Consider the following 12,109-nt stretch of genomic DNA (forward strand, 5'->3'; position numbering starts at 1 on the left):
AAAAAAAAATTGGTATCAAAATTGATTTCTTATTTATTTTATTGTTTCATGAATTTCTTATTTATTTCTTTGTTTTTTCGACCTTTTGTTTTGTTGTTTTTTTAACAAAATTTGTGGCAGCCACTTTTTGAAGCATAATACTCCTAAAACAAATTAATTTTAGCCATTGAGAGTAAAAATAAGCATATTCATATGAATTATGTGAAAAAACTTAATTTGCATTGACTTTGTACACAAAATCACATTTTTGAGCCATTTTCGGCCTCACATGCATGTACAAAATGTTATGTAACTTCAGAACCGTACCCCCGGGCGTCACAAATTTGGTGTCAAAATGTGCGGGAAACTTGAAAGAAAAAGTCATAGAGCATCGGGGCGAGAGCATTGCGTGTTGCACAGTAATCACACTAAATGTTGGGGGGGGGGGGGGCTTTTAGGCCCCCCCCCCCCCCCCCAGTCTTGTTAGGGTTAACTCTCTATGATCCAATGATGAGATCATGTTGTATGATTGCTGTACCTCTGGTTGCTTGTCTAGGAATGAGTGTGACAAGGTGGCCGATGAACTGACCCATGCTGGAGTGAAGGCTATTCCCTACCACGCTGGTCAGAGTGACAAGGAGAGAGCCACTGTACAGTCTAAGTGGATCAATGATGAGTACAAGGTATTCTCTCTTCAAACGTCGTTTATTCTGACATATTGTATTTGAACAAGAAATTAACTTTTAATTGTATTCCGCACATATTGTTTCATTTCACACCAAAGTGAAATATTAGTGTCACTCTTTCTATTTGGCTGTATTATGTGATTTGTCCTGTCTGTCTTGGATGATGAGTAGATTAGAGATTATAGCATACATAATTATATCATAACTTCATGATGCCAGCTCTCACTTTAGTTATGTGTCTTTGAGTCATATGTTCATTTCCACAGGTAATGTTTGAGTGAAACTATGATAGCTGTAAATGTGTAATGTCATTTGCTCCGTCAGGTTGTTTGTGCCACCATAGCGTTTGGCATGGGCATAGACAAGGCTGATGTCCGCTTTGTGCTGCACTACTCCTTACCCAAATCTATTGAGGGTTACTACCAGGAGGCTGGAAGGGCAGGGCGTGATGGGGGCGTGGCTCACTGTGTACTCTACTACTCCTATCAGGATGTGACCAGACTCAGGCGTATGATAGAGAGTGAGTAAGACTCATATTGACTCTGGCTGACTTGAAGTTGTTATGTGTATATGTGTGACATTATTTTATTGGTTGCTTTTGCTGTCACAAACAATTTGCTGTTGCAATTTTCAGTTCTAAAACTTGTCTAAGATTTCCATGAGACAGACCATTAACCCCATTTAGGACGAGTCCCGAGTATACTCGGGCAGGTGTCTTTTGGGAAATGCGTGTTGTAGCAAAATCAGTCCGTCCTCAATGGGTTAATCGACAGGATTTCATGGCAGGTACACTGCAGAATATTGTATTTTGTGGTTATCACTGTGATGTAAATGTGCAATATTCAAAACATATTTTAGTATACACAGTAGTATAGAAATGCCTTCTATATTAAAAAAAAGAAAGTTCTTAAGTCCTAGATTTACATCCATGATGACAACGTACTGATTGTAATTGGTTTTACACTCTTCTTTTCAATGAACTGATAGATACATTGATGTCTAGTCTTGATCCTTTGCTATGTATGGTTTGCACTCTTCTTTCTACAGAGAGTGGTGATAACTACAATGCCATTAAAGTACACCTGGACAACCTGTATGGTATGGTGCAGTACTGTGAGAACAAGGCTGACTGTCGGAGGTCAATCATGCTGGCCTACTTTGGAGAGACAGGCTATGACCGTCAGAGCTGCCGGCGTACGAGGGAGACAACATGTGACAATTGCCAATCAAATGTAAGCATTGTAGGACTGAGCATAGGACTGACTTCTTTTGAGAGGGAACTATTGTGTGTTCTCTTTAATATTTTACATCAGAATCTGATCTAATGTAGGATTAGAAGTGTATAATTTTTTTTATTTAATTAAGTATGTATCTCTCAATACTAAAGAAGCATATTCCATATATGTATATGGATTATGGAACTTTGACATCTTTCTTATGATTTCACTGGTTTAGTGATTCGTGGAATCACACAAAATGTGGTCATACCTCTAAATGCAGTTCATTTACAATGTACTGGTACCCAACATGCCATGATTCATTGTGTAGTGAAAGTATGTGTATAAGGAAATATCTTTCTTTTCCTCTAGTTTTGATTACTGTAAAAGTGGATATTTTCGCGCTCGGCCTGGCAAGAAGGTTTTTGCATGTTTTTAATTCCGCGGAATCAAGACAATAAGTACGGGACCATATTGCAAGCAAAAATATTTGTGTGCTTTTATTTTTGCGCTTGTGTCTGGTTGCGCGAAATGCACAAAAATTTGGAGACCGCGAAAATTTCCACTTTTACAGTAATCATCATCCTCAAGCATGTAACACTCACATACAATGTGAAACTGTGAAATCACATTGATCATTTCACTCCACTTTGACAGCTGCCTTGGTTTGTTATCTTCACTTATCATCAGGACAAAGAAAAGTGAAGTTATTTTCACTGAATGCAAAGGATTCTTGAAATGGAATGGTTCTCATATGTATTGACCTCCAACCTCCTTTCCCCCAACACAAAGCAAAGTTAAGCAAAATTAACAACCGAACAGTTGTGTACCCTGACCCACATGTTGTCACCTTTACAGTGTACCTCTATCATTTATGACCCTGCATCAAAAAACCAACAAAAAGTTGCCAGACTTGGATTTTTGTTAAGGGCAGATTCTCAAAGAGCAGACTCTGAGCTTTAAAATGATGTATATCTCCATTCAAATGGACTCTACTAACCTATCTAAATATTGGAAAGAAAGCACACACTGTAGAAAATTGTGAACTGAAAAAAGAGGCTCTGGAGTACAGGGTTTATTCAAGTGCTAAATCTTTACCAAGCCATGCTGGCTGTGCAATGAATGGGACATAAAACAGGATATGAACCACTGGAGCAACAACAATGAAGAGGTTATCAGATTAAGCTGAAATTGAGCATGCTGTATTAACACATTCCGTCCATGATCAATACCAACTCTCAAAGCAGTGCATTATCTTTTCAAGAGTTATTAGAGTTGAAAGTGAAGCGTGTGTAAAGGATTTTCAGGTAAAGAAAAGGGGCCTCTAAGACATACCTGATCACACTATTCTACAAAATAAAAAGTTAGTCGAAAAGCTGTTGAAAACATACACTTTCCCCATTCATTTTATGATCCCAAACTTATGTACAATGTAGAAGAAAAGTAGCTCCTTCAGAAAATATCAAAAACTCAAGATTGACTGTGTTGACCCGTTTCACCCTTTTTGAGTCCTCACGTAAAATCAAGGGGTGCGACTTTTTGATGGTTTTGTGATGCACGGTCACATTTTGTGTTACATGACATGTACAGAGCAGTGTATCCTTTTGTAATGTGCATTCGTTTGTGTCTTCTGCTTCTAATGTTTATAATGTGTATGTGTTCTTTATGTGGTTGAGTAAATAATAATAATGATAGTTATAAACAAAACCCTACTAGCAAATGATTTGTATTTTTTCTTTCAATCTTTTGGGCAGTACGATAGCATGTCTTATTCACTACTGCATTTGCCCACAAACTAAAGCATTTGTAATTTTACAATTGGAGAATGGTATATTATTCTATCTCAGGCATCATTTGTGAGTGTGGATGTGACGAAGGAGGCTAAAGCAGTGATTGAATTCATCATTGATGTGAGTGGGTCTGCTACCAGTCAGGGGCGGTACCGAGGACCAAGGAGAGCTAGTAACAACCAGTTTACCATCAATCACTATGTGGATGTCCTCATGGGTGAGCTTTCTCCTGTGCTGATTTACTGCACATGCCATATACTAGCAAGTCTAAATTTTTGTGAATCAGGACTTACTGACCATTTTGCGAGTGGTTGAATCACAATTATTGAGTCCTTTACTGAACTGAGAAATGTGTACGCATACGTCACATTCATATCAGGATCAGAGTCAATATTTTCGTGTGTCTTTAGTTTCATGAATAGAACCTGACTCGTGAAATTCAGAGAAATAAAAACCTCGCAAAATATTTGGCATATGCAGTTCATCCACTGATACTTGACTTTCGTAGTGAAAACGATAATCGGAGTAGGGCCTACAAAATTTCAGTGTGTTTAACTTTTAACAGTACATGTACTTACAAGAGCCAACATTTATTTTCTTGTTTTAATGGAGCACATCAATTTAATCCTGACTCCTTGACAATTGGGGAAATATGGCTCATGGCTATTTTGTTCTGATGATTCTAAGACATTTAGCTGCTCTTTGATTATCAAACTACAGGTGGAAACACAGCCAAGATCAACCAGTGTGGACACAACAAGTCACCAATCTATGGTATCCTCAAGAAGAAAAACTTCCAACGAGGTGACAGTGAGAGACTGATTAGGAAGCTGGTTATTGAAGGACATCTGAGAGAAGAAATGTTCATCACTGCCCATGATCAGGCTGTCTGCTATCTCAAAGTGGGACCCAAGGCTTATGATATCCTGAATGGCAGGATGAAGGTTTGTGACATGTACATCATACTCTATCTCTACCGCGGTGAAATGTCATTTGCTCCTGCGACAATTGCTCCAGGGTTATTTTCGCTAAGGACATAGGGTTACAGTTCAGGTTGTGAAAGGATTTTAGGTTTAGTTTGATGTGAGGAGGAGAATTATCCCAGTGAAGACAAGTCCCAAGAATACTTGGGCAGGTGTCTATGGGAAATGCGTGTTACAACCATCTAGCAAAATAAGTCTGTCCTCAACAGGTTAATGTTAGGGTTATGTTTGTGAGTAGAATTTATGTTTGGCTTAGTGTGCAGATATTTTATAGGAGCAATTGTTGCAGGACCAAATGTCATTGGACCCTCTACTGCAACTAATTCATTATAACAGGAAATGTACTTTGAAGAGAATACATCAAATTGCTAATTGATATTTACCCGTTGCGAGCATTAGCTGTCAGGTTTACAACCCGCAGTTGTTTGTAAGCTCTTCATTGCAAATAGAAACAATCTTCTCTACTACCAATTACTTACAATTGAGAAGTGCAAGCAAATTCATTCATCCTACAGTGCAAAGCTTTGAAGTATGTTACAACCCAGTATATGTCCTGATTGACAACTGGAATAATCTCCCAAATATTTTTTTTTCCATAGAAATATTGAGAGCTGTACATTGACAAGTATTTTGTGTCCTCACATCTATGACTACCTGTTAGTTAGAAAGAACCAGTGTTAAAAGAAGACTGATAAGCAGTCACTTTATTATGTTTGCGGTTGGAATGTGTTAGAGTTGAAGATACACAGAAAATTCACCTTATTGTAGATCTTTTGTCCAGTTCCCTATATGTGACCGTGCACCTCAAAACGAACATAAAGTCGCACACACTGATTTTGCGTGAGGACTGAAAATAAGTGAAATGGGTCAGCCTAGCCGAACTTGACCTTTTCATATTTTCTGAAAGAGCGGGTTTTCTATTACATTATGTTAAAATTTGGTATCATAAAACGGGCAGGAAAGTGTGTTTTTTATAGCAGTTTATCTCGAACATTTTGGTAGAATAGTGTGATTAGGTGTGTCTTTAGAATCCCTTTTTCATTTCTGAAGAACCTTGTCCACACTCTTCACTTTCAACTCTAATAACTTTTGAAAAGACAGCGCTACTGCTTTGAAAGTTGGCATTAATTATGTACAGAATGTGTTAATCAGGCATGCCTAATTTCAGTTTAATCTGATAATCCCTTCATTGTTGTTACTCTGGTGGTTTACTTCCTGTTTTTTGTCCCATTCATCGCACAGCCAGCACGGTTTGGTAAAGATTAAGCGCTTGAATAGACACTGTACTTCAGAGCCTCTTTTCTCAGTTAACACTTTTCCTGAGTTTGTGCTTTCTTTCCAATATTTAGATAGGTTAGGAGAGTCCATATGATTTGAGTTATACATCATTTCAAAGCTTAAAGTCTGCTCTTTCAGAATATGGTCTTAACTAAAAATTCATGTCTGGCCACTTTTTGTTTGTTTTGAGGTGCAGGGTCACATATGGTGAGCACATACCAAGCCGAGAGGGCAAGTGTGTGATAGCAATGGGAACTTATTTGTCCTGTGTGTGACAGAGTAAATACATACATGAAAATTACTCTACTACATGTCAACAATCCCTGGCTCATACACTTGAAGAAAAGGTGAAAAGGATTTAAGGAAGAACTCAAAAACAATATTCTAAACTTCAAATGATTGCATATTTATTAAAATAATTAAAGACAGAAAATTACAAATATCCTGGAAACTAAGATACATTCAGAGTGAAAACCAACACAGCACCGTTGTGCTGCACAAACTTATGCGTGACAAGAAGACGTCTGTAAATATGTAACAAGAAAAGAATGAAATAAATAATTTGTATATGTGACCGTGCACCTCAAAACGAACATAAAGTCGCACACACTGATTTTGCGTGAGGACTGAAAATAAGTGAAATGGGTCAACCTAGCCGAACTTGACTTTTTCATGTTTTCTGAAAGAGCGGGTCTTCTTTCACATTATGCTAAAATTTGGTATCATAAAACGGGCAGGAAAGTGTGTTTTTTAGCAGTTTATCTCGGACATTTTTGGTAAAATAGTGTGATTAGGTGTGTCTTTAGAATCCCTTTTTCATTTCTGAAAAACCTTGTCCACACTCTTCACTTTCAACTCTAATAACTTTTGAAAGGATAGTGCTACTGCTTTGAAAGTTGGCATTAATTATGGACAGAATGTGTTGATGAGGCATGCTTAATTTCAGTTTAATCTGATAATCCTTTCATTGTTGTTACTCTGGTGGTTTACTTCCTGTTTTTTGTCCCATTCATCGCACAGCCAGCACGGTTTGGTAAAGATTAAGCGCTTGAATAGACACTGTACTTCAGAGCCTCTTTATTCAGTTCACACTTTCCCTGAGTTTTTGCTTTCTTTCCAATATTTAGATAGGTTAGGAGAGTCCATTTGATTTGAGTTATACATCATTTTAAAGCTTAAAGTCTGCTCTTTCAGAATATGGTCTTAACGACCTTACGATGTAAATTTTTGATGAATAAACAGAAAGTAAAGTATAAAACAAAAACAGAAAGATATTTGAAATAATAATAATACTACTTATATTATACAAGCTAAAACATTGATAAATAAGAATATATAACTATGTCATAATATGCCTCTTACAATACAAAATATGAATAAATATATTTACCTCCTATATGAGCAAATTAAACCATCCACGGTGCCTCGCCAGCAGATCCGTTATCATTTAGATAATGCGTCACCCACACAAAAAAGAAGTTAAGTTCCACCATAAAACTCATGTAGACTGACCAAACAATCCTCAAATAAAACAAATATATTTGAATGTATGTTTACAAATTTCAACCAGCTCTCGTAATAATATTTTTCGTAATAACTCATAAATCATAAACAGATACCGCGTACAGCCTGGAAAAACAAGTTTGAGCCTTTGAGCAAGTACCACAATGAAAACTCTTTTAACTGGGATTTTTGATTAATTATTGTACCAGTGAACTCAAGTTGATTGTGGATATAAAGTGATCTTTCATTTTTGTTTAATAGTTTGAGCTGCGGATGCAAGAGAGTAGAGCGTCCCGTGCTCTGACTAAGAATGGAGCTGTAGTGATGTCCGAGGGCCAAGAGAACCGAGATGCCGTCCACAAGAGACTCCTGGATGACCTACGAGCCATGTGTCGTCAGCTTGCTGCTGAGAACAACATGAACACTGCCAACATTTTCAACGGTGCGCTTTCCCTATCCTATACGCCCCATGTCATCTGATATTTGAATAGTAATCCTACAGCTCATGTGTGCACATCACAAAACTTGATTTCTGCTGTTGTATTCTGTGATTCTTTCATACACCTGTATAGAACCAGTTTTCAAGCATAGTTAAAACTTCCCTTTGTGACAGACACTCTACTCAGCTTTTCTAATGGGACTTATTTCAGTTCTTGTTTCACCCAAACCAGGGAGAACAGCTTAAATTTTGGATCACATACATTGTAAACAAAATCATAAAATTGGTTAATTCTGGTCAATTATTAGTTCAGCATATATACAGGCATGTGTATGTATGTGTGTATATGTGACCCGCTACAACGAAAGGATCCGAAAGTCGGGGGAGGACAATTTCTGAAAATGACATGATGTTATTCCCTTGCTCTTCCACTTTGATTTCATATATAACATGACTCATTAAAGTACTCTGTTGCGGAGATATCAATGATTTTATTAGCGCATATCGAGTGGTTTAGGAAATCAGTGTTTCGAGAAAACCACCTTCAAAGTTTTCCTTCTGACGCTATCATGATCACAGGGAGGCAAGACAGTCTTCACCACTTGACAATAGAAGGTATGCTCTTAGCAACCTCCACGATGTCCATTCAAGCTTAGCACCGGCGGTCTATGCATGACCAATCAGTATTAAACCAGGATGCCACGCACTGACCAATAAGATCACTCCGTCGTTGCTAGGGGCGGAGCCTAGCTGCGGCGCTAAATCCAAATCTTTGGATACGTTTCTGTTTCGCTGAAAGTCGGAACATCATGGCCCAGAAAAACGCTATTCTCTTGCCTTTCCTTTGACCATTTAGCTTCGAAATTTCGGCAGATGATAGATGATAGATTAGACTACAAAACTATGCAAAAACAGAAAACCGGTAGTTTTGACCGATTTTGATGATCTGACTTCAAACTCGATTTTCTCGGCTCAACCATCAGTGACTTAAGGATCCTTTTGTTGTAGCGGGTCACATATGCACGCATATTCTAGGTTCAAACTGTATATTTGATGACTGACTGTAAACTCAGTGAAGTTTATCAAACCCTAGAGGCCAGAAGACATTGTCTCAAAAAGACTCTTTGTAAGATGTTCTGTGGGAGATGTCACAGTGTGCCTGAATCTTTATTGGCATTCTGCTTTGTTAGTGTACCAAAGTACTTTGACTCTTTGTGAATGAAATTAACATATTTGTGTGGTCACTTCAATCCATAGCAACATATATAAGTCTTTGATACGTACTGTCAGCCAGTCCTATGAAGGGTCTTTGGTCAAATTGAGGGTGCATTGATGCACCATAATGATATAATGTGACTGTGTGTGCATCACAAAATCAACAAAAAGTCACACCCCTTAATTTTTTGTGAGGACTCAAAAATGGTGAATCGGGTCCACCACATCAATTTTGATCAGTTATTTCATCTTCTATTATTTTCTTCAAGAGCTATACTTCTACACTATTCTTATGTTTGGGATCATAAAATTAATGGGAAAGTGGGTTTTTAGCAGTATTTTTACAACCCTTTTATGGTAGAGTATTGTGATGAGGTATGTCTTTGAGGCCCCTTTTCATTTCTTGAAAATTCTTTGCACACTCTTCACTTTCAACTCTAATAATAACTTTTTGAAAGGATAATGCTGCTGCATCGAAAGTTGGCCTTAATCATCTACAGAATGTGTTGGAGCGTGCTCAATTTCAGCTTAACCCTAAAAAGACTGGGCTATTTTGGTAGCTCGAAAGACTGGGGGGGGGGGGGGGCCTAAAGGGCCCCCCCTTAAGATCTCGGCCGTGGATCGCGCGATCGCCGTGGAAATTTGCACAATGGTAGTGTGCGATGTAATCTACAAGATCGTATATTCAAATTTTACAAAATAGTCTTCTTTTATTTTATATTGATTAATTATGCTAATTTATGCGAGAAATCAGACTCTTTGATCTAAATCAGTAAGTAAAGCTCCAAAAGTGCTCATTTTTGGTTTAATTATTCTTAGTGGCATTCTTAGCAAATGTACTTGAAAAAAAAATCGGTATCAAAATTAATTTCTTATTTATTTTATTGTTTTATGAATTTCTTATGTATTTCTTTGTTTTTTCGACCTTTTGTTTTTGTTGTTTTTTTTAACAAAATTTGTGGCAGACACTTTTTAAAGCATAATACTCCTAAAACAAATTAATTTTAGCCATTGAGAGTAAAAATAAGCATATTTATATGAGCCATGTGAAAAAACTCAATTTGCATTGACTTTGTACACAAAATCACATTTTTAAGCCATTTTCGGCCTCACGTGCATGTACAAAAAGTTATGTAACTTCAGAACCGTACCCCCGGGCGTCACAAATTTGGTATCAAAATGTGCGGGAAACTCAAAAGAAAAAAGTCATAGAGCATCGCGGCGAGAGCATTGCGTGTTGCAGAGTAATCGCGCGAAATGTCGAGGGGGGGGGGCCTTTTAGGCCCCCCCCCAGTCTTTTTAGGGTTAATCTGAAAATCCCTTCATTGTTGTTGCTACCGTGGTTTACATCCTGTTTTTGTCCCATTCTTCCCAAAGCTAGCTCAGCTTAGTGAAGATTAAGTGCTTGAATAGACCCTGTACTTCAGAGCTTTTTTTCTCAGTTCACACTTTTCCAAGAGTGTTTTTTTTTCCCCCAATATTTTGATAGGTTTAATTGTAGAGTCCATTTGAATGGAGGTATACATCATTTTAAAGCTTGGAGTCTACTCTTTTAGGATCTGTCCTTAACTAACAATTCATGTCTGGTGACTTTTTGTTGGTTTTGTGGTGAAGGTCATATACATTGTATGGAAAGAGAGAATGAGATGCAATGATTTTATCTTTCTTGTCTTCTTCCCCTGTACCCAGATGCCACACTGAGAGAGATGGCAGAGAAAACCCCTTTCAGTATCGAGGAGCTGCTGGAAATTACTGGAGTGACTGAACCCAAGGCTAACCGATGGGGGCAAAGCTTTCTCCAAGTCATCTTTCTCTATCTCCCAGAACTGGCACCTGGTGAGTTCAACCAGCACCCCATCACTTCTAACTTGATCCACCTATTGAGTTTACATTCAAAACTAATCTTTAGAAAAACTGAACTCTGTGTAGTAATCACTCTATGTACATGTATGCATTATGTATTCTTTTTCGTATCGTACTGCCTGTCTACTGAAACATTGCGACACAGTGCCATATAGGCATCAAATTGAGCAGATGTCAACCCATGTGAGATTTAGCACCATGAATTTTGAGTAGTCAAATACAGATAGAAAGGCCACTTTTGGAAAACCATGGCCTCTCTTTCTCAAGATAACATTTTTGTAAAGAATTGTTCCGCTACAAATTAGCCGATCTTGTTTAGATTGCGTCATCATGTGTTAAGTCAGTTACTTGTTTTGCATTGATAACCTTGATAACCGTTGCTGATCTACATGATGCACATAATGCCAGTAGCTTCAACAACAAACTTGATTCTATGTCTCTTTAGGACCAAATGTTGGTCTGCATAGTCATATGGCTGCCAAAAAGACATTACGTTACCTGTACTAAATTACATCAATGTAAATCAGCAGATTCTTTCTTGAGTCTGTCCAAGTAAGCTATTTGCATATCATCAAACTGTTTTACAGCATGCCAGACAAGCCTCCATAGAGTTCTCATTGTAGTTTCTTTGTTCCACTTTGTATGGATTTCAGAAGACGACATACAAGCAGACAATGCCTTCAGCGATAAGGACACGTCTCCTTACTTTGGAGCTGGTCAGTCTTCATCTAAGGCTAGAGGAGAACGGAGCCGAGCCAACAGGAAGCCTCGTACAGCCAAGCGTAAGGCATTTGGTCAGCCCAACACCAAGGCGAAAAGGACACGAGTAGCCTCAGCTGCAGGACGGAAGAACACCTCCAAAGTCTCGGCCAGTGGTTCGGACAGTGGTGGGAGCGACAGATGGTTGACCACCGTACCTGGGTCAGCAGGGGTCATGACCTCTAAACCAATGCTTGGAAAGTTTCAATTCACAGGAGGCAGGAAGGGAAAAGGTAAAGGAGGTGGTAACGGTGGACCCCTTGGCAGTGGGTTGAGAATGATGCCTGATCCAACAACCAAGAAAGCTAGAAGCTTCCTGGGATCTGGTGTGGGACAGTTCCTTGGTTAAACTTTTGATATTAAACTTTGCACACTACCAGACGTAAACAATATCAAC

General features: G+C 38.3%; 1 protein-coding gene across 1 annotated transcript in view; it reads left to right on the plus strand.

Annotated features, from left to right (window-relative positions):
• LOC140230536 (uncharacterized) overlaps positions 1-12,109 on the plus strand; it is a 35,705-nt gene extending 23,596 nt beyond the window's left edge. Inside the window, exons 17-24 of the mRNA XM_072310678.1 lie at positions 536-662; positions 990-1,185; positions 1,713-1,897; positions 3,730-3,889; positions 4,393-4,616; positions 7,698-7,878; positions 10,780-10,926; positions 11,607-12,109. Coding sequence (XP_072166779.1) covers positions 536-662; positions 990-1,185; positions 1,713-1,897; positions 3,730-3,889; positions 4,393-4,616; positions 7,698-7,878; positions 10,780-10,926; positions 11,607-12,061 — 1,675 coding nt within the window. The 3' untranslated portion in view covers positions 12,062-12,109. The remainder of the gene's footprint in view (positions 1-535; positions 663-989; positions 1,186-1,712; positions 1,898-3,729; positions 3,890-4,392; positions 4,617-7,697; positions 7,879-10,779; positions 10,927-11,606) is intronic.

The sequence above is a fragment of the Diadema setosum genome, chromosome 7, assembly GCF_964275005.1.
Source record: "Diadema setosum chromosome 7, eeDiaSeto1, whole genome shotgun sequence".
Taxonomy (NCBI): Eukaryota; Metazoa; Echinodermata; class Echinoidea; order Diadematoida; family Diadematidae; genus Diadema; species Diadema setosum.